The following is a 26,136-nucleotide window of genomic DNA, read 5'->3' as shown; positions in this document are numbered from 1 at the left end:
TTTAAATACAGTCTATATGTTTGAATAAACATAATACACATTTGTAAACACTACAAGTAGGTGGTAGGCTATTTGTTTTCATGGACTGCAGTAGTCTACTAGTCCAAAACAGACGTGACTGAATTTTAAGGGCATCCCCGTGTTCCGTTTTTACCGATAACGTTAATTCATCGGATATTTGTCTCAAGGAGTGGAAATGAAGTAAAGTCAAAAATTAAAATGTTCCTTATGAAGAGAATCGGCTAACGACGCCAAACAACTTATTAAGGGGGGAAAACACGCAGGTCTCTCAGTTTGTAAAAGTGGTGTAACTTTGCAGACGCTCCCTAGGCCGATGGGCGCTCCCCTTGTTTCTTGGTGCTGATGCAGGCAGCCAGAAGCGTCTAACCGGACATCGCCTGCACTACATGACACACTGAGATGGTGAGCCATGCTATTGTTTATACAATTGTGTAACTTCTCTGTAAATCATATAGAACCAATTGAAGTGTGTTTTAATACGATTTCAAACGACTGTAAAAGCGGAAGCGTATTTATTTATTATGATGAAGTTGAACGGCTTTAAAAGTGGGCGTATTGATTTATTCCTTACTTGTATTTGTCTAGCAGCTGCATCACTTCTGTGCTATACGTAGTAAGCTTCAAGGCGTTTATCGCTGTGTACCTAGGCTGTATATAGTAAGAAGGGAGGCTCAGTGAAAATCAATTCACTCATTAATTCACTGAAGGTTTTTTTCCCTTTATATCCGCTGGTTTATTTACATCGAAAGAGATTTCTAGATCTTGATTGAGTCTGGGTTGTAAGGCTCTGATGCGGTGTAAGCTGGATGTGCAGAGAGACTAAGCTCTGGAAGGTGTGTAGTACGTGAGTAAAAAGTTGAATGTCCTTAGAGAACTTGTGGTTTGTCAGCTAACACTTCACCAGAGAATTTGCCCTGGAGTGTTATGATTAACAGAGTGAATACACCATCCGTCTTCTCTGTTGTGTAGGCCTGTGGTGAGGACTGTACACACCACACACCACCTATCTTTTAACACATAACCTCCTCCTACAACCTGCGTAATAAATCTTTCATAATATTTGTTTGTCCTCCTCTCTGGAGGCATCTTCCTGATATGTGATAACTTACTAACCAATAACACACTTCCTCTATTTCAAAAACTGTTCTGGAACGCTGTAGAAAGTCATTCCTGGGGGGTTTCCAAGCCTCTTTTCAAATGCCAGAGTTGCTGTTTAGTTTGAACATCAATGAAAATCGTGAATGGGTGACATTTGCAGTCTTTATCAAAGACAAGGGCAAATTCCTTCAGCCTAGAAACAATTGATTGTGCTATATGTAGATTGTGCATGCATAATGTATCCCACCTTGACATTTATTGCCATGTGTTATCATGGTGTCTGTAAAAAGGCTTGAATACTGCTTAAAATGTCATTCGTCTTATGTGGTCATGTTCGTAGTGGTTCATAATTAAACTGTCATGAATAAAGCATCAGAATGGACACCTGCTATGCTTAGAATGTACAGTAGCTCTTTAGCTCAGTATAATGCTTTTCTTGTGAAGACTAGTGAAATGCTAATGTGGGCCTTAAAATCTTTTTATCGCTGTGTCTCAAGAATAAAGCAAAAGCTTGATATTGGTTTAGGCTGCCTTTGGCATGAACAGCACACATCTGCATTTTCAGGGGTTACTTATGATTTAGGGAATGTATTATGGCGTGTTGTGCATAGTGATGCAGCTGTACAGCTCAACTATAGATCATATAGACAGATCAATAGATATTTGTATATGTATTTTCATAAATCATTTCCAGATAACACAAGCCAAAAAAGCCACCCATTGACTATTTGAGCCCACAGCCAACAGCACAACCAGTAACAGGAACAGCCTCACACTTCCACAAGAAATGAATAATGAAGCGTCTTTCTCTTTCTCACACAATAAACTTATTGTGAAAACAACAAATAGATTCTGTAACTTTAGCAAGGGTCGAAAAAGGAGCAAACACACAATGTAACTGTGTTAAGTTTCTCTTCCATTGTTTATATTTTGCTGAAGGGTGTGGTATGTACAGTAATATCAAAATTCTAGTTAGTTAGTTAGTTAGTTAGTTAGTAAATTCCTTCTGTTTTTGACTGCAGCTGTAACCACCATTCCATACTTTTGGCAAGTCAATGGATCCTTTCTGCTGTTGTTTTCTACAATGAGTTTTGAAGTTTTTTAGGTTTTATAGTTTTAACTTGAAAATGGTGTTACTGCACTTAGTCAAAGGCTAAATATTGTGTTTTGGGCAGCACTATGCAACAGATGAATATTTAATGGTGCATTTGGCTGAGATTGAAAAGTGATACATCCCTCTGCAGTAAACCCACAGCTGCTGCTGATTTCTCAGCCACAGAAGGTGTGTGTGAGGGTGGAAAGGCAGTGGCTAGTGGTCTGAACACACTCATGATTTCCCATGATTCGGCTGGGACTCTCAAGTCCCACAGCACAGCATTACCCATTTAGAAGTGTATAAACAGCTGGCAATGCTTCTTGGTTACAGGTGCCTTGATGCTCTCCTTTGGAGATTTGTGTGTTCCTTCCTCAGTTAAGTCATTCATCTTGGCAAACCCTTAATGTAGATTGTTCATTCAGAACATAGGCTTCTTGCTTGTAAAACATTGGCACTAACACAATGACCTCAGTTTTAGACTGACAAGTTTATTAAGGGGAAAACACATAGCCATGTGCGTGACAGATTGGTGGCTTTTGGCAATATGATGTTGTGTTGCATTGTTGCAGTCTCAAGTATTGTGAATATGTGACAGTGCTTAGACTAATATCTATTATTTGTTCATGGATAGGATTCCTAATAAGATAAAATGTGGTTTTGGCGAATTTAACCATGCTTTAACTGCAGAATAAAGTGAGTGCGTGGACGTGGAATGTGGTGATGCTGCTTTTTGTTATGTTTAATTTATTTATATTTACTGTATGTTAAGAATAATCCATGGCAGAGTTTGATGTTATGGAGAAATAATCAATGATGGTGTAGTTTATTATTTTACAATAAAAACAACTTCCAATGTCTTTTAATTCTCCAGCAGTTTGCCAGTGCTATCATGTCACGTTAGTTCCTGTTACTTACATTATAAGGTAAATACAGACATTTCCTCATCTTACCTTTTTTTCTTTTTTGATATTAATAAGGCAAAAAACATCCTCAATCATGAAGACTCTCTTATGGGGTAAAACATTCTGACAAATTTAAAGGTGCTGACTCCTGAGACTTTAATTAATTGAAATAAACATCTCCTTACAGAAAGCTTCACAATATCAGGTTTTTCTTTCTTTGTTAAATATCACTTAAAAAAATGTGTTTACGATTAGTGGTAGTTTATGTAGAATATCCACACGTGAAGAAGCTTTTGCTATAGAAGCATTAAGAAAGAACTAGAACAAGCACATTAATATAAACTTCTTTCAGCTGTGATCAGAGTGATTGTGTACTAATTCATCGTTAAAGCTGAACTAACTCCTCTGCAGCAAGGTTTTAGCTTGATACGGTTATTTTACTCTGATTAGGTTATAGTTTTGGTGGACACTGTGAAAGTTACATGTAAAAGTGAAAAAAGAATATTTACTGCCACTCATTTATATTTGATTTGTATTTTTAGTTCTTTATAGAATGTGCAGTGTATCGCCATTCCACCTGACTGGTGTAGGAAAGCACAATCACGTCTGGCAGCACAATCACTCTGATCACTGTTGACAGACAATGTTTACAGTCCGTCACATCCAGTCTAACTAAATTAGACTTGTCTTATTCTGTTAGCTTCTCAGCCGTTCAAGGCTGCCTTAGATTCAGTGACTGTAGAGACTGTCTGAGGGGAAGGGTTCAATTATTCTGAGGCACAACACTGAATTCCTGGACAGAGTAACTGTATAATTTCTGAAGCCACTTTATAAATATCGCATCATGTTTCAGTTGCCATGTCATCAAACATCTAATCAGACCTACCAGTGGCTTCTGAGAGTGCTCTATTTTCACTTAGCCCAAAAACCTGATACTCTAACTGGGAAAATGTCAGACATACTATGAGAGGAAACCACATTTCATGTAAGGACACTTTCTTTTTGTTAACCCAGTTATTGCATGTTAGTAGCACATAGTGTCAGTGTGGCTTAGTTGTGATAATTATAGTGAATTTTATAAAACTGAAAAAAGGCTTACTTTAGTTCAGCACTGTATGAGAACCCCACTAAATTTTTAAGTTTTAGATAGTGAACTCAAGATTAGAACTTTTCAAAAAATAAAACTGGTGATTTGAAAGAAAACTCTTTAGGATGAGTTTAGTCACATTTTTAAGGCAATGGGTGAATTTGTTTCTAAGTTTATCCATCCTGAAATGTCTCTTAGTAACATCATAAGCATTTACAGTACTTGGCACCCATGGACCACGAGGGATCTGCATGATTTTTAAAGCAAATATCTTAACTTAATAGGCAATAGGCTTACATTACTAACACTAGAAGATCACAAAGAAGCTGTGAACATGAACACCTGTAAAAAATAAACACTGACTTATTGGGTTTACTCAGTCTGCTTTTTCCCCTTAACATGTTGATATCATTTAAATAGAAAAGGTTTGTGGCTAACAATCAAGCGTGCGAGCTAAATGTGCACTAAGCTGTAAACTCGTTATTTTTGCAAATGACAGCAGAAGCCTGTTGAGCTTACAGATAATCACTGCTTTTTAATGTGGTTCTTTTCATAACTGTAGCAACTCCGAAGATCATAGAAACTAGTAGTGAAGGATTTCAATCCAGTCATCTTGCTAATTAGCCTAATGGTGTAATGGTCATTTTTCGGATTCTTTCAGTAAATATTTTGGCGCTTCACCGGCAATGTTGCAAAGCAAAGCAAGCTGAAAGTGAATCCTTTTCATTTTTGTTCCTCTAATTTAGTCAATGACAGTTCTCAGCGTCCAGCCAGTTCTCATTTATCATAAGTCATAAGACAGCTTACAGTCTCTCTGGTTGTTAGCGACCATGCGGCAGCTGCCACATCTTTTTAACCTGCTGCTTATGTTGCATTAGGAAAGAGACTCTGACACTTACGGCCATTTTAATATACTGTATATTCAAAGCTACGATATGTTTACTTTGCATTTTAATCATGTCACTAGTTCTGCATATCACGTTGCTTAAATGCAAAACCCTCATAATTATATATAAAATTGTTTGTATATTTAATATAATTGTTTGTATTAGAAACAAATGTAACCCACTTTTCTGGGCAGTCACAAAAAATCTATATTACAGGTTTGCACAAACCTAACAAAAAAAATAAAGCATCAACAATTAGTCACAAATAACACTGTGAACTCTACGCAACTTGACAGCCCTTTCTGACCCTCACAAATTCATTGAGGACAAAACAATACACAAACCTCCAAGGAAAAGAACAAGTTTTAATTTAGACACCCAACCTTACAAGTCCATGTAGTCTTTTCTAGTTGCTTTTTTATCTATTTCTCTGACTGCTCCAGCATACAGTGTGTATTTACTGTAGCTGACAGGATATGTGTCCCTATTTAACTAGTAAAGCAACCGATCAAATATTTAAAACAATGTATTTCGTCTGGTCTCATTTGAGAACAGCAATGTTGTTCCACAAGTGAACAGCTGTGAAATGATCTCTGCTTGGGGCTCGAGCTCAGCTGCTGTTCTTTAATTTATTTAAAATTCCATTTGTTTTTCTTGTTTCTCCTCAGAACCCCAGGTGCAAACATCACTAAGCCTGTACAGCTCCTCATCACAGCCCTGGAGCATTATACTTTGTTCTGTTCTGTATCCAAGTCAAAATGAAGACTTCCCTAGTTTCCTGTTTCAGTTAGTTCAGTCTGATGTTAACAAGCACATACATATGTGTAATATGTTCACTAGTGCTGTTGTACAAATAGCAAATTATTACTTATTAAATAAAATGTTAACTAATAAGAGCCTATTACTTAACAAAGCTATGCAGATAATTAACACAACTGGTACAATATGGTTATTTGTGTGTGTGTGTGTGTGTGTGTGTGTGTGTGTGTGTGTGTGTGTGTGTGTGTGTGTGTGTGTGTGTGTATGCGCGTGTGTGTGTGTGTGTGTGTGTGTTAGGGAAAAGGGTAGAGTCTACTCACAGAATTGCTGACTCATGGTTGTCTGTGGCAGATTTGTGTTGGTTGTCTAGCTTGTAGATTTTAACAGGACACAAATCTGATTGTAATCGTATTTATGTTGTAAATTTTTGCGCTCTGTGACCTTATAGCCCAAATTCTGAGATTTTTTTTCCCATCATCTCATTTTCTTAATTCCCTTCATGTATCATTTCACCCAAAGCCTAAAGTTTTAGAGTCGGGGCTCTGTTGTCAATTCTTTCAAGGGCTTTCACACAGCTATTGAACATACATACAAGGGGTAAATTAAAGGAAAATGATAACATAGTGTTTTAGTGATATGCTGGGACACCGCATGGTGTTTTGACGATGGTGATAGAGAGCGCTGTCTAACACATCAGTCCTAATTATCCCTCAGCTGTTCAGCTGGGTTGAGATATAGTGGCCATACAATATGATTTACATAATTTTCATAGTATCAACTATCCAGTGAGCCCTTATGCTGTGGTTCTATCTGTTTTATCATCTAGAAAGAGAGCACTCCAATCAGGAAAGAAGTGTCCCATCTGAGCACAAATGTGATCAGTCAAAAGTGCTTTGCATTGATTTGCATTGATTCTTCCCTCTAAGCGGACAAGTGGACCCAAAACATGCCAGAAAAGTGCTTCATCCGACATAAAAGAGCCACTTTCTTTTCCCTGAATTTGTGAGCTGTCTATAATTATCTCATGTCGCCTTGTTTGGTGGCATGAGTGAGCTGATGAATGTGTTTATAAAAGCTGCTTGATTTGTGTTACCATGGATGTCCCATAAGAGCCATCTGACTGACATTTCAAACACAAATGACAGCATCATTGCAGTGACTAAGAGAATCCTGTGTGTTATAATGTGTATGTGCATGTGATCCCAACACGCCCAACACCTCCTCCCCAAGTCTCTCTCCCACTCTCTCTCTCTCTCTCTCTCTCTCTCTCTCTCTCTCTCTCTCTCTCTCTTTCTTGCTTCCTCTCTCTCACCTTTTTTCTGAGGTTAGTACAAATGTTCACCTTAAGCATCCCTGAATAGTGCATGGCTCAAGGCTTAGGTGTTATTTAGCTGCCTCTTGTTTGCTGCAGATATTATTACTCATGCTTAAAAGGTTTGTACTTTAATCATCTCTGCAGGTGAAATAATCTCATACAAATACTACCTTAGGGGAGCAAAACATTACAGTATATGCTTATGTCTGTTTGACATTATGAAATAGTTGTATAGTATATAAATGATGTAGGCATAATTTGAAGGGGACATGGTGGTTCAGTGTTTAGCATTCGTTTTGCATCGTACCTCCTGTTGTTTTGCATCTCACCTCCACCCAATGTGTCAGAAAAATAATACTTTGCCCCGTGAGTTTGTATGTTCTTCCCATGGGCTTCATCTGGGTACTCCGTTTCTTCCCCTGTTAAAAGACATGTGTTGTAGGCTGATTGGCATCTTTAAATTCTCTGTAGTGTGTACAAGATTGAGCCCTGTAATAGGTTGGAACCTTTTCTGCCAAGTCCTCTGGGATAGACTCCAGGGTCCCGGTGACCCCGTGTATAATAAGTGCCATTTAACATAAAAGAATGAATGATTTATGTGAAATATTGGGGATGTTTTCTTTGTTTGTTTGTTTTCTGTGAAGACTTGTAAACCATGTCATTTATTTTTATTTGCAGTGTTTCTAGACATATAATATAGTATAGTATAATATCTATATGGTGAATTCAATAACATAAAATTAATATAATTTCAAAAACAGAATATTGTGAATCATGGAAAATGGAATATGTATTTTTTTATCAGAAGTGGTCATGTTTTGTCAGGAATATCAATGTTTTCATTAGCATTCATTGAACAACTTTACCCTTTTTTTGTTTAAAACACTCATATTTATTTATTTGTTTGTTTGTTTGTTTGTTTAATAAAGCCATTAATGGCTTAATCCCTAGCTTTCATTGGTCAGCTGTTTTGAGAATTATTGTGCACATCAGAATCATTCCATTGACTTCAGTCTGGTCTGGATTTCCTTCCCTAGTGATGCTCTGACAGTCTGCAGGCTTACTGAGACACATGCCATTGCCATGGCGGCGTATTCCAACTCCTTGGGAACAGCAAATCCTGTGTTTGAGCCGTGGTCCACGGCGTCAGTGGATCAGGATCTCCTGCATTTGCTAGGATCTGTGACTGAACAGAATAGCACTTCAGAGAGATGTTACCTCTCACATTCTCGCAGCAGTGTGCTTCAGGGGCTGCCCTTTGGTGGAGTGCCCACTGTCCTCGCTATCAACCTCGTCCTTTGGCTGGTATAGTATTTCTCTCACTGATCCAGTGTAGAAACAATCAACATGTGCCATATTGGTTTCAGAGACATACATATGCCTAGTGTTTTTAAGTTTTGTTTTGTTTTGTTTTGTGTGTGTTTTTTTTTTTTTTAAAAAATCATTAAATCATCAAATTATTAATCAGTTCATCAGATTCTATGCAGAAATCTACAAAAGGCTGTTACCTGATTAGAGATCAAAAGTCTCTGTAGAAGAGAGAGAACCCTTTCTAAAAATTCTTAATATCAGCCCTAGAGAGGCTGGGGAAGACCCTGAAGAACATACACACATGAGTATACATTATACGCACTGAGGAACTGGAACAGAACCAAAAATAAACTGCTTAGAGGAATGGATTGGGAAAATCAGGCCTTCAGTGTGTGGATAATAATGGAACATAATACAATGTTATTATACATTAATACATTTATCAGTGTATTTCCATTCCCTAACCAAGATCTGTTACATTACTGTCTCATGCAGTTAGTATGATGCTTTATATAGTTAGGCTCTTTACTATACCATATCTCCATGTTCTTTTTACTGCGTATATAGGCAACACTAATGTAGTAGGCCTAAAGTAGACATCTTTTATCATTCTTAACAATTTAAAGCAATTTATACAAACCTTAGCCATTATTGCAAAAGTAGTTTACTATATATCTAAAATAATCCTGAATTATTCCAGCTATAACACCATCTGTTATTTTTCTAACAAAGCAGATTGATTCCAAATGAAGGCAGAACATATCTGGTCAGTGTCACTGGAAATATTTTAGGCAGCTTTAAATTGCAGGCTTGGTTACAGAAGAGTGAGGTATGTAGCTGTGTTCTTGTTGTCTAGTCATTGAGTGCATTGCTGTTGGAGTCATTACATGAACAGTGCATACTGACCTTACTCCCTGTCAGTTTCCTTGACAACCACGACCTCCTCTCTTTCTTCCTGAAGAAATGGCTAATTTCTGCCTAGAGCACAGGCCTTTATACAAGAAACACTTTATAAAATCTTCTTCAAACAATGTGCATTTATATATAAGTTTACAATTGCCAGTTTGTTTTTATAAATGAAGTGTTTGTGCAAAGAGAGAAACTTGAAGCAGTAACTAAATGTTATAATAGACTCAGAGCTTACAGTTAGTAAAGTAAAGTAAAGAAAAGTTGAATATTGTGAAATATAAATAAATATATGTATGATGTGAAACACGAATAAGTACATTTCAGATTTATTAGACATCATTTGACTATAGAATCAGCACAATCGTATATGCACAATATGTACTGTAAGGTATTATTGTCAAAAAAGCTGGGTACAGACCTGTATGACCTCTTACTACTCTTACTCAGACAGTATAGTCATATTAACAGTTTTTATATAACTATGTATGGATTTGTAATGCTGGATTTACATTTACTGAAATCCGCAAATGTGGTATTAGTTTTTGTGTTACACTTTACAGTAACAGTACATGAGAAATCCTGCACTAAATTTAATCTACTACACTGAATAAATGTTTACCTAAATATGAACTACGGAATGTACTAATCATATAGAATCATGAAGAGCTCATTTTAACTTTGACATGAGTCTACTTTAAGTATGTTACTACATGATTGTTAATTCATCATGTAGAGGCAAACTAAACATGCTCTATAAGGAGTATATGACACTCTAATAACAAACCAGTCGTTTCTTCTCAACACGTTTTGCATGTTGAGATGAAACGCGTTTTGCACGTTTTCTCTCGGCCTATTATTCTTTCAATCACATTGTAATACTAGTATTACATGTTAATAATATTACATATTAATTAATATTAAATCGAGGCCGTGGCTCCGCTCCTTTACCTCTGCTCCTTCTAAGGTTAACAATTTGATATGATAAACATTTGATTTATATTGTTTCCTATTTGTTTGTTTGGCTTATTTTACCTCTGTGTATTAATTACATACTACATTAATTAACAAATTTAAGGCAGTCATTATTCACACATGAACTCATAAGACTCATGTCGTAGTTAAGGTTAGTTATTCATTAGTTGCCTTAACTCATCATTAGTTTATTAAGTACATAAAAATACAGGTATTAGTACAGGATTATTAGTGTACTGTTATTGTATTATACAGTATGTGTTACTGTGTTTGTTTTATGATCATGATTCTCTAGTGCTAATAATAATATAAATAATATATTATATAAATAATAATGAGCTATAATATTGAACTGAATTGAGGATGTGGTTCAGATTTTTTTTTCACATGCACATATAACACATGGTAACAGTATAAACCGGACCTGTCTGATCTTTTCATGCTGTTTGTTGTAGTTCCTCTTGCTTGTGTTCTCCTGCGTGAGGAAGGCTGCGTGGGATTACGGGCGTCTGGCTCTGCTGATGGAGAATGATAGGTACATCGACCTCCACTGACAACACTCTGTGACATCCTCTACAAAAGACATGTGTTTTCATAATGATCTACAGAGGAACACAGTCTGGCCAGCTGTCCTACAGATTTATACACATCTAAGCAGGTAGACGGACAAACCGGTATGTCCAGTGAAAAACATTTAGTAGGTAAATCACTCAGCAAAATATGAGATTTGACCTCACTGTTGCATCCTGTTGTCCTGAAAAAAAAATATGTTATTATGTAAGAATAACATTTTGAAGACAGACTCTGCATCCCTAACTAATTTTTATAGGATCTACATGTTACATGATTTAAAAACATGTAAAGCCTTAAAAAAGCTTACAGTAATATAGCATGCCTGTGGCCCTCACAGTGCGTCTTTTGTTTTGGTGAGTATGGGTGAGACACTAGCACCATCTTGTGGTCAGTGTGCATCTTACCACTGAGACTGCAAGCATTTCTCTCTTTCTAGAGAGGTCTACATACAGTAGTTACAATTAAATTTGCTTTTATCCCAGATAGTTTATTATCTTATTATCTTAGATATTATCTTTTCATATATGTCATCCACTAAACGAGTTAAACCTGCTATACAGGTTACTCTGGTCCATTGTGCAGAGCACAATGGACAGAGCAAGGCAGCAAATGGACTAGAGTTTTTGAATTGTCTCTTACTTTTGTTTTACATTGCATTACATTTGACAGGACAAAAGCATGTCCCACTCCTTCAGTCTGTATTTTCTATCCCACATTTTTTCTTGCAAGTGCTTTTTATGTAAAGACAGGGGTGTGCACTCAGCCCAGAAATCCCAACTTAAACGATTCTACTCTAGAAATACCTGGCAACATTAGAGGCTTAAACTGCATGGAGATGGTTTATGTAATCGGAATGGGGAGTCTAGTAAATCACTACACTTTCCCTGTGTAGTGAAATGTTCACTCTGGACCTGAGACCTCAGCATACAGTTTGATGATAATGATATGAGAAAATAATTCTCAGCACAGCACTGACACTAGTGTGACAGTGAGTGTTGTGCTAATACAAGTAGTGCAGAGTTGTGGGCCAGTTTAATTGGTTGGTGCAGCTCGTAGGTCTACAGTTCATCTTCTGCCTACTGTATGCATGAGTTGTGTTAAAGGTCTTCTAGCTGTTCTTAATGGCAATTTCTGAACAGCTGGTGACTGGATATTCTTTGGTTTGTGGACTAATTTGAATTATTGTTAAACCGAAAATCTTAAAAGGCTTTATATTTTATTTCAGTACCACAAAGTCTCTCAGTAATTACGCAAACACTATTTGGTCATAAAAAAATGTCATTACCAAAAATTCTATTTTCAGGTCATGAGCATATCTAAGACAATGTTAGAGTTTCAATCAATTAAAGTATGTGAGATTATGGAAACATAAACATTCACTATATATTCACAAAATAGTGAATACATTCGCATACACTGAGATTATGTATCAGAGATTATGCTACCTAGATTCTGTCATGACTCTGCTGGGTTAATCATCATGCCTCTACTCAGTAAATTTACTATAACGTCTCCCCACAACCCTTTGTTTAATGATTAAAGCTTTGTTTTGTCAAAGTTTCCATGCTCTGTTCATTCATAGTACTGTTTCATGTATGAAACTGCACTTCTACTTTAAATGACATAAAATAAAAACAAAAAATGTCAATTTGTTGAAATTTTGAGACAATACCTTTGTGTTTTTCTAGTCTAACATCACTTTTCTATGGAGAACAAAGTGAGAAAGAGAAGTCTCCATCTGAAACCAGTCCCTCAGACTCTGAGACCAAAGACATGGTGAGAGGATGGACACACACAGACACACACACTTCCATACCATACTTTAAACCATTTCTTTTTAATAAACTAGATAAAAATAAATCCCTAACAGCATGCTTGTATTTAATGAAGTGTAGTGGAATAGCCCACTGCTATAACAGTACACTTTAAAGCTGTTTGTGTTTGCCTGTGACACATCTGTCACCTTATGACTATGACTCACCTTTTCCATATCTGAGGACATTCTGCCCCCTGGATTAATTATCGCAAACTCGTCAACATTAGGTGTTTTTATTTAGTTCTTTCTGTGTTCTCTTATAACACAAATGGTTCTGACAGATGCAGAGCTAGTCAGACATGCTCATTTTATTTGTCCTAGACCTTTTTATGCACTCGTTGTCTTCTCTTCCTTGTCTTTATAGGGCTTCTGCTCCTGGCTCACATCTCTCTACCACATGAAGTAAGTGTGCACTGCCTGCTGGTGATGACTTCACTCAGCGTTCAGCTCGCTTGCGTTATATCTCATTAAGCAGGAAAAACAAACGCAGGCCTACGGTCTGCCACTCACTCTCAGAGCTTGGTGTGCTCCTTAAAGCCGCCACTTCCTCCGTTCCCATGGTTTCCAGGATGTCATTTGTGTGGTCAGGTTGGCACACTAGCACCATATTTAGCTGCATTAGAAACATCTAGAGCTTCGAGAAGGTGGTCCTGTCAGCAGGAGACTGGGAGGCCATACTGTGTGTGGGGCGAGGCTCAGGATGTGTGCTTGCATGCACACGCATGTCTTTACATCTATTATTACCTTATGTAATCATGTGTCTTGTTTGGTTTATGCAATTAAAATAAACTCCCACCCACCTACACACACACACAAGCACAAGCTATAAGTGTAGTCATATAAATTTGAAGTGTATTTAATGAGATTTTCTCAAATTTGTTGCTTGTAATGGTGTTGGCTTCTCTTTGCCCCCTTGCAGGGACGATGAGATCCGTAGTAAGTGTGGCATTGATGCAGTTACATACTTGGCATTTCAACGCCATGTCATCCTTCTCATGGCTGTAGTGTGTCTGCTCTCGCTGAGTGTTATCCTGCCTGTCAACCTCTCTGGGAGCCTCCTGGGTAATGTCAGCTCACCTAGAAACACTCTTACTGTTTTAATTTTTGTTTTACTCTTACCCCAACACCATAAAGACCCCATGACAGCAGACATAACACCGTTACTGTCCACAATATTTATGTCAAGACACTGCGATAAAAGAGCTTTCTACAATCAATACAATGCTTTCACAGTGGAGAAAATTTGTACTGCTTTTATCAGCACATGTAACAGACATCATACTTACAGTATATATTGTACATCCATGAAATTATTTAATACACGCGTAAAAACAGCATGCATGCATTTCAGTTATATAAATATAAAGACAAGACTTACATAACATAACCTACTATTGCGTTTCTTTGAATAGTCCCACAGGGTTGTACTGCAAGCTTTAGGAGGTTTTGCTTATACCCAGACATTAGTGGATGAGCCCAAAGGGCATGTCAGGACCACCCCATAGTGTTTGTAGACGGTTTGAGTGGCAACTGGGGGTTAGAGAAGCCAAGGAAAACATGGGATGTCATGGGAAAGGCCTTGACTGTCCTCACCCCAAGAAAAGCATTGTGAAAAGCAGCCTCCCATATTCACACACACCCACAATCCCATAGCCAAACTTTCCATCATCAGAATGCACTAGAATACATTTAGCACAGATTTGTTAAAAGTAAATGGAGAGTAAAATATAACACTAGAATCTGAGGTCGCAATTTAGAGAGGAGCTGATAATGTAAACCGTTTCACAGAGTTTGGATATGACCTAACATCTCCTCTTTTTTTTTTTTTTTTTTTTTTTTAAATTTAGATCCATTGCAGTCAGAAATTTAAAAAGTTAAACAATTTTACATCTAAATGTTCGTCATCTTAGAGCGGGTAAAATGCTGACCTTCCGATGGCATCTAAACTGCCTTTGGACTGAAAAGATTTCAAAATTTAGTCATATACAATAAGTCTGGACTGTGATTACTTAGTGGTTAAGGGTCTGAACTACTGATTGGAAGAATGAGAGATCAGGAAGCCAAGCCTCAAACCTCAAAGCTTGGATTGCTTCATGTTCTTTGCATTAAAGTGTCTGCCAAGTAAATAAATGTAAAAGTAAATCTGCATGTAAATTACACATAGACAAGCTTTTTTTAGACCTGGGTCCAGACAATGCTCAAGACCAGATAAAATAGTGCAGTTAAAACCAAATAGTAAAATATTTATGGTGTCAGTACACATTACATGATGCTTTCAACTGAGACATTTTATTCTAAATGGGAAGATATCATTATATTTAAGACTTAAGGATAGTGTACATTCTTTTTTTGTGATTACGTACTTTGCTCTTTCAGAAAACAGCCCTAAGAATTTTGGTCGGACAACCGTGGCTAACGTAGCAGCACAGTAAGTTATCATCTGTCTTTATATAAACACATGAATTACTGTCATATTATGTGAAAAATTTACCAGAGCATACATGTTACTGGTTATAACTAATCTTCCCTCTCTACCACAGGAACAGTTTTCTGTGGATACACAGCATCTTTGCACTACTGTACTTTGTAATTACTGTACTCTGTATGGTCCACCACTCCTCACAGCTGGAATACAAAGAGGATGAGAAGGTTTGTATGGTCCTGTGTGTGTATGTGTGTGTGTGTGTGTGTGCATGTGTTTAAAACCTAATATGGTCTTCTGCTGTTGTAGCCAAGGTTCAAGAAAAAAGTGTTGTGCATTCTGACATACATTTCTGCCCACCGCATTTCTGCATTTACATTTACAGCATTTACCAGAAGTTTGTATTTACTACTAAGAAATCTCTTATCTTATAAGTAACCAAGCAGTTGAGGTTTAAGGGTTTTGTCCAAAGACAAAGGGATAGCAGCTTGGCAGTTGTGGGATTTGAACAAATAAACCGATCTACTGAACCATTACTGTATTTCCCCTTGTTTGAGTTACAATAGTCTTGATTTTTATCTTAACCCAATCTGATCATTTTTCTCACATCAACAAGTCACCACTCACTGGATGTTTTTTGTGTTTTACATCATTTTATGTAAACTCTCTTGTGCATGATAATCCCAGAAGATTATCAGTTTCTGATATACTCAAAGCAGCCCACCTGGTACCAGAATAACGCAACACCAAAGGTCAATGTGAAGATCAAATGAAGATCGAAGCTGTATCTGTGTGATTATTATGGTTCGTGCTGCCAATTGGGTAATTGCATGAATGAGCAGGTGGACAGGTGTGATAATAAAGTGGTCTGAATATAGAGGTCTGTTTCTTTTCACTTGTTGTTCTTGCAGGTGGCTAGAACTTTAATGATCACTAACATTCCCAGAGAGATTTCTGACCCCGGCCTGATTACCAAACATCTCCAGTGAGTAATGATAAGAGTCACACTATTATCCTACTAGCTCCAGTCTTTCATATGTTTTTGCATTCTTAATTAAAAGAAAATCATTAGGGTTAAGTATATTGGATTTCTTTTCTATAACCCAAACAGCGAAGCATATCCGAGTTGTACAGTCACAGACATCTGCTTTTGTTTCGATGTCCAAAAGCTAATGAAGCTGGACTCTGAGAGGTATTTAATTTCCTTATTCCCATTCCACAAACAGCAAATCATTTCACATTCCCTTTTTTATTAAATGTGTTGTAAATCAGGTTTTACACACTTGAAGTTGATGAAAGTCCACTTGAATGCTATTGACTTTCGACTCGTCGTGTTCGGCGCAAAAATTATTTTCCTTTTCAAATTCTTATTTGTCTGCTTCTCTTGCAGGAGGAAAGCAATGAAAGGGAGGATGTATTTCACTACCAAGTCACAGAAGGAAGGCAGGATAATGATAAAGACACATCCTTGTGCACAGATCTTCTGCTGTGATTTTTGTGGCTTTGAACAGGTAATGTAGTGATTAGAACATGCATTGTGTTTATGACAGTAAACAATATAATAATGATGGCAAACTGCAGACAAATTTCATTACTCTGGTATGGCACCTCCTCAGGTTGGCCACTGGGGACCACTGCACACTAAGTTCTCTTCTCTTCTCTTCTCTTCTCTTCTCTTCTCTTCTCTTCTCTTCTCTTCTCTTCTCTTCTCTTCTCTTCTCTTCTCTTCTCTTCTCTTCTCTTCTCTTCTCTTCTGCAGATCGATGCAGAGCAGTATTATAGTGAATTAGAAGAGAAGCTAACAGATGAGTTTAATGCTGAAAAGCATCGCATTACCATGAAGAAATTGGGCATTGCCTTTGTAACTTTCAGAGATGAGAGGATGACTGCAGTGTAAGCAATAAATGCATTTTCATTACTGATTGGTCATAGTATAGCAATATTTGTGTCCCTTGCTCTTCAGTAACATAAGAGAGTTGCTTTAAAATTCCCACCGATATACCGTACAGAAAAAAAAGCTCTCATAGGACATAAAATTTTGCTGTTGAATTTGTGTAGCATTGTGAAAGACTACAGGAGGGCCCGTTGCCGTCGGAAACCGCAGCAGTCCAGCATCACTACAGTCGTGCACTCGCACCAGTGGGATGTCCGCTATGCCCCTGCCCCCAATGACATCATTTGGTATGTATACAGATAATACATTGTCCATGGCAGCTCTTTTCTTTTTAATTTAAGGTGCAGTTATTGAAATTGGTGGAAGATGCTAGCTGGTGTGAACTTAAATATCAAACAAGTGTGTTTCTGTATTAGACTCCAAAACACATAGGCTACTCTAAAACACGCAGGCTACAAAACATGAGATTGCCAACAGAAACATGTGATTTTTGTAATGGGTTCCTTAAAATGTTCATTGGTCCATGTTTTTTTGTGTTGTTGTTGTTGTTGTGTTATTTCTTAATTTTGCTCTCTTGAGTGTACGAACTTCAACATAGATGCTCCAATTAATTTGTTCTGTAACATTATTTCCTAAGATCACAATACATTTAATATGCAGCATAGCAGGATTTGAAATAAAAGATGTTGATGAATGTGTGGATATTTTTCATATAGTGAAACAGTTCCAGTTCCTGTAGACAAAGAGATCTGTTATAATAAGACCTTTGCTTCTTTTCTTCCAAACAGACATTATTCCAGCCCAATTATTTTGATTATAGAGATCTAATTGAATTCATTTATTCTCCCCTCATGCAGATCTGCCTGTTTGTCTGGCAGCTCCAGTCCTTCTTATATAATAAGTCTGTGAATATTGAGTGTTTGTGTGTGAGTGGTTTCTAACTTATATCAAAGCATTAATACAGAGATTCTTCATATTGCTGATGTCTTTCTGATTCCTGTTCTGTGCTAAGTGAAATTGCTGCATCATCAGAGTAATCCTCCAGGTAGAGACATAATTAAAAAAACTAGATTTGTAAAGTTTGTCGTGACAAACTTTGATGTTGGCTTTGACGAGGCAAGTATTCGCAAAGGCGGTGCTTTTTGGAGGCAAGTGGACATAAGGGTCAGTGTTACTTTTGGAGGCAAGTGGACATAAAACTTGTGAAATCTAATGGAGCGCTAGGGTGCCAAAACATTTGTAGGCAAGTGGAGATGAGCATGTGACATCATCCAAAATCCTGTGACGCAATTCCCCTCCTTGGCCTGAGTGTTTTGATATGCCACTTGTCCATGTTGTGCTAATATTTTTTGTTTTCACGTGACCGTGACATCATGTGACGTCATGTGACATCATCAGAATACCCACGAGGAAGTTTCCCTCATTGTTCTGAGTGTTTTGGTATGTCACATGTCCATGTTGTAAAAAGTTTTTTGATTTTGCATATTTTGGGGGCGGGACTGCGGGACAACCGAAAGGCCAGTCGGTACACCAAATTAAAACTTTGTTCAGAGTATCACCCTAAAGGAGCTGGCCGAGTTTGGTGTAGATAGTTTGAAAGCTTGCCGAGTTATAAACCTCCAAAATGTATAATGGGAGTCTATGGGGAAAAAAGGCCATTTTTGAGACCCGGTACTGGAAGTACCGGTACTCAGATCGCTTAGAAAAGTAAAAAGCATAAAACTTCAGACCAGGGTCTACAACATATCCAAATTTGGTGCATGTGGCTTGAAAGCCCTAGGAGGAGTTACTCTTGATAGTTACTCTTTTTTGTCTAAGCTTAACTAGGAAAACAGAATGTTGGCTTCTACAAAGCCAACATAATTTAAAAAAAATAGAATTGTAAGTGTTTTCTAATGCTGGTTCTGTAAATATAAAAATTACCCTGGAAGCATTTTCTAGTCTTTTTGCTATAAGGGCCTTTGCTAACTAGACACTACAGTAGAATAGAAAACATTACTCATAAATCCTTTCCTTTAGATTATGTCCGTTTGTCTGTTTTTCTGTTAGAGAATTAGCTTAGTGTGCTATTAATATTCAGCTGTAGTAAGTCTGCATTGTGTTTCTGCAGGGAGAACCTGTCAGTGAGTGGCTCTCGCTGGTGGCTACGATGTGTCTTGCTTAATATCCTGCTCTTCCTCCTCTTGTTCTTCCTCACCACTCCGGCCATTATTGTCAACACTATGGACAAGTTCAATGTCACTCAGCCTGTTGAAAGCCTCCAGGTCAGTGTTTACCACATCCCTTTTGTCCTGTAAAGCTGATTTTTCTCAGCCACTAAGGGGTTTTAAACTCTGCTCTTTTCTACAGAATCCAGTTATCACCCAGTTCTTCCCAACTTTGCTCCTATGGGCTTTCTCTGTTCTGCTCCCCTTTCTTGTGTATTACTCCGCCTTCTTTGAGCATCACTGGACCAGGTATGGAAAAGCTTCTTTCCTCCTCACTGTTAGCGTTCACTAGCATTAAAAACACTACTAACAAGCGTTCAGACTTAGCTCCAAAATACAATAATTACAACTGAGTCAGGATGACTAAAACCATGCAGCACCATGTAGCACATCAAACAGAAACAAAACCACAAAGCCCAAGCCACTACTTACTACTTACTACTGCTAAATGCATGCTACTTCCCTCTTTTAGGATTACCAATTAACACATTAGATGAGTAGCTGTTATTGTGTGCCAGTGCATGTCTGTACACTGGGTTTTAATACTGCAGTGACATATTCAATGTGGTGCACAAACATATTACATAACAGCAGAGCAACCCCCACCCAACCTCCCAACACACACATACACACACATCCTCCTCACCAGCTCTGTGTCTGTCAATCAGACACACTCTTAGCTAACCTCTTCAGTCTTGTTGTCATAGTGATGACAATAAGAGAATAAAGAATGCGCAGTTGTGGCCTCTCTGGATCTGGATACTATAAAACATTTCAGTCAATATGGTTTATCTACATCAGCACTGGACGATGAAATGAGGAATCCTTCAAGTGCATTTTTACACCCAATAATGACTTTAGACTTGGTTATACTATAAGACAGGGTTTAGTCAGGGTGGACAACAAAACTAAATTTGTTGAACGTACTAAAAATGGTTTCCTGTAGGAAATCAAAACTGCACAGTTTTCCCGACTCAGGACATCCTCCTCATCGTCCTCCTCCTTCTCTTCCAGAAAGTAGCCTTCCTGAGTAAGGGAGCAATATAAAGAGTGAAATTTACACAATCAATCCATTCGGTGCACGTTATTTTCATTGCAGGACATCTTCATTGCAACTACTGTACATGGCTAGTGAATAGAATAAATAAGTCAAAATCATCACATCTGTCGTTTTCCAGGTCCAGTGAGAATCAGATCACCATGCACAAGTGCTTTCTACTGCTGGTCTTTATGGTTATCATTCTGCCTTCTCTTGGTCTGTCCAGGTATATTAATTATTAGTGATGACATACTGTATAACCAAAAATATATCTATATTTACAAATATATTGTTATAACCCATTTGTATCTGCTCTCTAGTTTGGATTTTTTCTTCAGATGGCTCTTTGACACTCACTTCCTGGATCAGAAGGATGTAAAGTTCCAGTGAGTTACTGTAAAGCTGCTTTCCATTGAAGTCTGATCTAACTGTTTAATTACGAGGATTTAAACTAGAGTACATACTTCTCCATTTGTTTATTTTGGATCATTTCTTAGATGTGTGTTCTTGCCTGATAACGGAGCGTTTTTTGTGAATTACATCATCACATCGAGTCTGATTGGAACAGCGATGGAGCTGCTGCGGATTCCCTCTTTACTGGTTTACTCGCTGCGTCTTTGTTTTGCAAAATCCAAAGCAGAACGCATCCATGTTAAACGTGTAAGTAAGAGCAACTAAGTAAGAGCAACCCCAGATGAACTTAATATTCTCATGTAAGGATACGTAATGCTCTCTGTCAGGGAAGATGCTGATTCTGAGAATTATTGTGTTTTTGACATCGACTGAAACAAGTTTACTTAGTAGACACTACGGCACTGAAGGTTTGAGCCTTTGCTCTTGTTTTTAGCGGTGGCTCAAGTGGTTAAGGCTCTGGGTTGTTCATCGGTAGATCAGGGTTCAAGCTCCAGCACTGCCAAGCTACCACTTGAGCAAAGCTGTATCATGACTGACCCTGTGCTTTGACCCCAACCTCCAAAAAAAGGAGGGGATATGTGAAGAAAGAATTTCACTGTGTTGTAATGTATATGTGACAAAATAAAGGCTTTTTCTTCTAAAAGTTTTGTATGGGAACAACCTCAGGTGTTATGTGTGAAACCTTCATACAAGCATAAATTTGTAATTTAAGCACTATTTGGCAACGCATTAAGCCCATCTCTATTTCATACATAAGCATTTATAGGAGGGTTATACAAACTAGGGTGGAGAAATGGGATCTATGACAGATTATGTACTTAGTTTGATGTGTTTGGGAACTTAGTGTCGGCCAGATTTGCATGTGATTTTTTCATGTCTACCAAAACTAGATGTGAATAATCTCAGTAGTGTTGCCAAGTGCACGGTTTTCCTGCAGGACTAGTTTAAACTGTCAGCACAATTTTTTTTATACATTCTCAGACATATTTTCGAATTTTTATGTTTAACAATACAAGACCGTTTTTAAAAAACAAAGACAATACAAATAACCTTTTTAATACTGCTTGTCATGTGGGACACCTCTGTCACTTCAACACATTAAACAGGGAGATGCAGCATAGAAGATGCAGCCTAAGACAGGAAGTTATCCTGGCATTTGCACTATTACTATTCTGGTGGCTCGCGCCATAGCCTTTTCATTAAAAACTATTAGTAATCAAAGGGCATATTGCTATTTCTCCACATTGTCACTTGTTCTGACTTGGTCTTATATAATAAGAGCTTTATTTGTCATTTATTTTATTTGTAATACGTCTTGAGGTTTTTGATAGCTGTAAGGATGACCAGTAGTGGTTTTTAAAAGAAATATGCGTCACATACTGTATAGTAGGCATACCCAGGCACAGTTTGTTCTATGAGCTACTGTATACCTGTAGTTGTGGTATGTTTTTTTTAGCTATATAGCTTTAGTAAAGTTTATTTAAGACAGATTTAATTCCACATGCTATAGATTTAAACCAAAAACAGCATGACAAATAAGCAACAGGAAATGAACTCTACAACATTTATTTAACATTTAACCTCTTGTCCTCTTGCAGAGTCAGGCTTATGAGTTCCAGTTTGGGTTAGAGTATGCCTGGACCATGTGCATATTCTCTGTTAGTATGACCTATAGCATTACCTGCCCCATCATCGTACCCTTTGGTGAGTGTGCGGTGTAGGTTTTCTAGTGTACACTTTATACTGAGATTTTTGTAGCTGTATTGTTCTTATTTGGCATATCCCACTTTTCAGGTACCCTCCTTATAAAGCTTTTCCATTCCATTGCCTATTTTACTTTTATTTTTCATCTGCTTTCTGAAGACATTCTTGTTCCGCTTTTCTTTCCTTCCACATTTTTTTGATCCCCTCTTTCTCTTGCAGTCTTTTTTCTTCAGTCCTCTTCCTTCTACTGTGGTCCATTTCCTGCTTTGGCTGTATATGTGTGTTCATGATGCCTCGCTCCACTTCTGTCCTCTGGTTCTCCTCCTCAGCAGAGTGTGTGCTGCGTGGGCGTCTGAGCCATATCACTGACAGTATCTCGGTGTAACGCGAGGGATCTGCGAGGTGTGAACACCACTCTAGTCTTCCAGGCTCTCCGAGCCGTCTAGCCGAGAGCCAGACGCCCACTCCACACCTGTTCTGTCACCAGCACACATTATGACTGTTTATTTACTACGCCGCTGTCCAAAATCAGCCTTTTCCCCCTATAATACTGAGGTTATTTGGCATCTGATTTTTACATCTGGGATTTGGTTGTAGCTGCACACCTGAGAAATATCATATTCATGAAGGGATTTCTTTATCCATGCAGCTATTATCTTTATGTCTGATGCTTCCTGTGGTGCAGTAAAATAAATCTTGCTGAATCAATAATAGGAGGGATCTTCCCCCTTTAGGACTGTTGTATCTGATTCTGAAGCACATGGTTGACCGCTACAACATCTACTACGCCTACATCCCTACCAAGCTGAGTCAGCACATCCATTCGGCTGCTATCAAGCAGGTGCTTGTGGCACCGATACTCTGTATGTTCTGGCTCCTCTTCTTCTCTGTGCTACGACTTGGTAAGAGGCCAATAAAGAAAGCACAGTTCATAAGTGTCCCTTCTAATAATCATTAATAATTAAGTGGCATGTCCCTGACATTGTTTTATAGATATGTGGTGTTGTATAATATTTTCCTAGGTTGTTTGTCATTCTGCAGGTAAAATGAATCTGATGACAAAGGAGGAACTGTAAATTCTGTAATAGCCTCGTTGTATATCTTGTGTTTTCAGGTCCAATGCGACCCATCACTCTGTTCACCTTCATCTCTGTACTTTTATGTATCATTTTTACCGTCTTCGGAATCTGTCTGAAAAAACTACAGACGGACAGAACAACAAGCTATCAGGTGAGCCATGGATTAGTGCAATTATAGATATATATTCTTTTTATTATTTTAGAGTATAAATACATCTCCATGTGACAACTTATGATGAAATGTTATTAACTTATGATGTAAAAGATAAATGTCTTTTAGCTATGAGTACTTTCTGGGTTACATGCTGCATGAAATGCATATATTACTCATCTTTCAGATGTCTGACGCAACCACAGAAGGAGTCTACACTGATATAGAGAGAAGCACTGCATCCACCACAACTACTGCAAATGTATATTCATTTCATTTCATTGCTTTCTTTAATCATTATCTGCAAACCATTGATTCTAGCTAAAGAACAATTAATGACCAGTTAATAAAGCAGTCATTATATTTTGTGTCCACCCGTGTAGGATTTACTCATTCTAACAAAATCATTCTGATACAGAAGTTTAAAATGTTCAGTATCCTGAAAACTGTAACATCAAGTCTGTTCCTCTCATCCTCTTTGCTCAGCTCTTCATAGCATCAGTGTTACTGGAACCAGAGCTGGGTCTGACACCCATGCCCTCTCCTGCCCACCAGAGCTATGGTACCATGGGAAACTGTCAGGCCTCGGTGCATGAGGAAGAGGGGGCGGTTGGGAAAGATGCAGAGGAGACAGTGGAGACAGAGATTGAAGACACACCAGGACGTGTCTGCTCTAGCTCTCTGATGGACAGTCCAGTGGACTACCAGTGACACCTACTCACCTTTACCAGCAAAATAAAAGCCCCCTGCATCACCTTAACTCGAGGCTGGTACTGAGGCACAATGCTGCATTTTTTTTTCCCTCCAAAGCCCATTTAAGGAGTGGATCTGACACAGTGTGTGGCCACTCAATCTCTCTCTTTCTCTCTCTCGCTTTCTCTCTCTCTCTCTTCCTCTCTCTCTCTCACACACACAGTCTGTCTCTCACAGTCTTTCTTGCTCTATATTCGTCTGTCTTCTTCTGTTCTCTCCTGTTTTTCTTGGGCCTTATTTGAGGCTAATGGCGTCTGGCACCATTGCTGACGGAAGTATAGAAAACTGGACCCTGTGCTTTGGAGGAGCTTTTCCTTGGCTCTGCTGATTTCTAAGGTCATGTCCACAGTTTAGTGTTTTTCTCTGCTTGTTCGATGTGGCTCCAAAAACCTGACCCAATGCAGGATGTCAGTGAAATTGGACATGGGAAGGAATATATTTGTACTTGTTGCTAGCTGCTTATTACTAATCTTGAAATGATAATATGAGGCTGTTTTTACTTACTATTAGGGTTTTATCTAAAGATGTACAGTATCACTATTCATTGAAGGATTATTATTCATTGTGATTATTATTATTATTATTATTATTATTATTATTATTATTATTATTATTATTATTAACTGTGACATTTTGAGGGTTCTTTAAGCATTTATTGTTTAGCCTTTTTATATTGTACTCCATCAAGAGTGTAGAAGTCATTTCCATCAATCTTTACCCTGATTGCTACAGCTATTGTTTTGTTCACTGCATACTCATGTTTGTAGTCCAATTATCCTTGCAGAGCAAATTCATTTATTTAGCTCGGACAAGAGAAACTCAGAGAATCAGTTGGAAGATAAAGGAGTATAAATAACAGGATAAGCAAATCGAAGTGGTTGTCATTCGGCTGCTCCTTGTTTGGGGTCCCCACAGTGGATCATCTGATCCGCATATGTGATTTTGGCATAAGTTTTACACCAGATGTCCTTCCTGATGCAACCCGGCCATTTTCTCCAGGCTTGGGATTGGCACTGGGAGTAAATCTCTCAGTAGCTGGGTTGGAATCAAACCCAGGCCATTGTGGTGAGAGTATGGGCGCCTGCCATTGGACCACCAGGAACAACAAGCAAAGCAAAGTAAAAATCCCTTTTTAAAAACCCTTATTATTAACAAAAAAACTTAATTAGACATGAACTTTAACTTATCAAAGAGTAAAAAAAAAAACATTATTAGACAGACATTGATATTAATATTGCATTCACATATCATTGCCCTGGGTCTTAAACACTGCATGTCATCATAAAATCTCATGATTTGTTCAGTTTGCAGCACTCTCAGTCAGGTGAAGTGTTGCCTCACCTACTATAACACTTAAATTCTCTTTGTAAGTTTTGTACTATGGCCGTTAGTGGTTATACTGTATGACTGGTTGGGTAAGGGGTGGGAGGGCTTTCTTACCAAACTGAATGCAAACGAATGTTTGATTTGTGCTCTCTTTTTGTGCCTTGAAGAGAGATATGAAGAAAAAAAACTTTTTGTAAATGTCTGACAATCCAGCATGGCCTGTGATATGCTGCATGGACTGGTGACAACAGAGAAGAAGATTACAAAGTGCCAAAAAGTCCAGTATGTGCTTCAGTTACACAGTTGCATACACAATGATCGCCTTAGCACTTAAGAAGAAAATTGTAAATTCTCTCATAAAGCACAACATCCATCTTCACATCCACATTCAGTTCTCTAAT

The 26,136-nt window shown here is 37.9% G+C and overlaps 1 protein-coding gene across 1 annotated transcript; it reads left to right on the top strand.

Moving 5' to 3' along the window:
* The first annotated feature begins 365 nt into the window (after positions 1–365).
* Positions 366–25,814, top strand: tmem63c (transmembrane protein 63C). The gene is made up of 23 exons (XM_060879140.1): positions 366–423; positions 8,203–8,470; positions 10,813–10,892; positions 12,619–12,706; positions 13,111–13,148; positions 13,666–13,808; positions 15,123–15,174; positions 15,287–15,395; positions 16,080–16,153; positions 16,280–16,360; positions 16,559–16,679; positions 16,928–17,061; positions 17,227–17,349; positions 19,173–19,326; positions 19,412–19,518; positions 20,448–20,534; positions 20,629–20,694; positions 20,806–20,968; positions 22,321–22,426; positions 23,161–23,328; positions 23,541–23,656; positions 23,844–23,918; positions 24,143–25,814. The coding sequence occupies exons 2-23, from the start codon at positions 8,249–8,251 to the stop codon at positions 24,365–24,367; spliced, it is 2,532 nt and encodes an 843-aa protein (XP_060735123.1). The 5' UTR covers positions 366–423; positions 8,203–8,248; the 3' UTR covers positions 24,368–25,814.
* Positions 25,815–26,136: the final 322 nt, after the last annotated feature.

The sequence above is a fragment of the Tachysurus vachellii genome, chromosome 10 (assembly GCF_030014155.1).
Source record: "Tachysurus vachellii isolate PV-2020 chromosome 10, HZAU_Pvac_v1, whole genome shotgun sequence".
In the NCBI taxonomy this organism is placed as follows: domain Eukaryota; kingdom Metazoa; phylum Chordata; class Actinopteri; order Siluriformes; family Bagridae; genus Tachysurus; species Tachysurus vachellii.
The sequence above is the reverse complement of the archived record's forward strand: the minus strand, read 5'-3'. Positions and strand labels throughout refer to the sequence as shown.

Excerpts from the sequence above, each read along its gene's own strand:
- tmem63c (XM_060879140.1), top strand. The coding sequence starts at position 8,249 with ATGGCGGCGTATTCCAACTCCTTGGGAACAGCAAATCCTGTGTTTGAG. Across the intron at positions 23,329-23,540 it reads CTTCTCTGTGCTACGACTTG|GTCCAATGCGACCCATCACT; the intron begins GTAAGAGGCCAA and ends TTGTGTTTTCAG. Across the intron at positions 23,919-24,142 it reads CCACCACAACTACTGCAAAT|CTCTTCATAGCATCAGTGTT; the intron begins GTATATTCATTT and ends CTCTTTGCTCAG.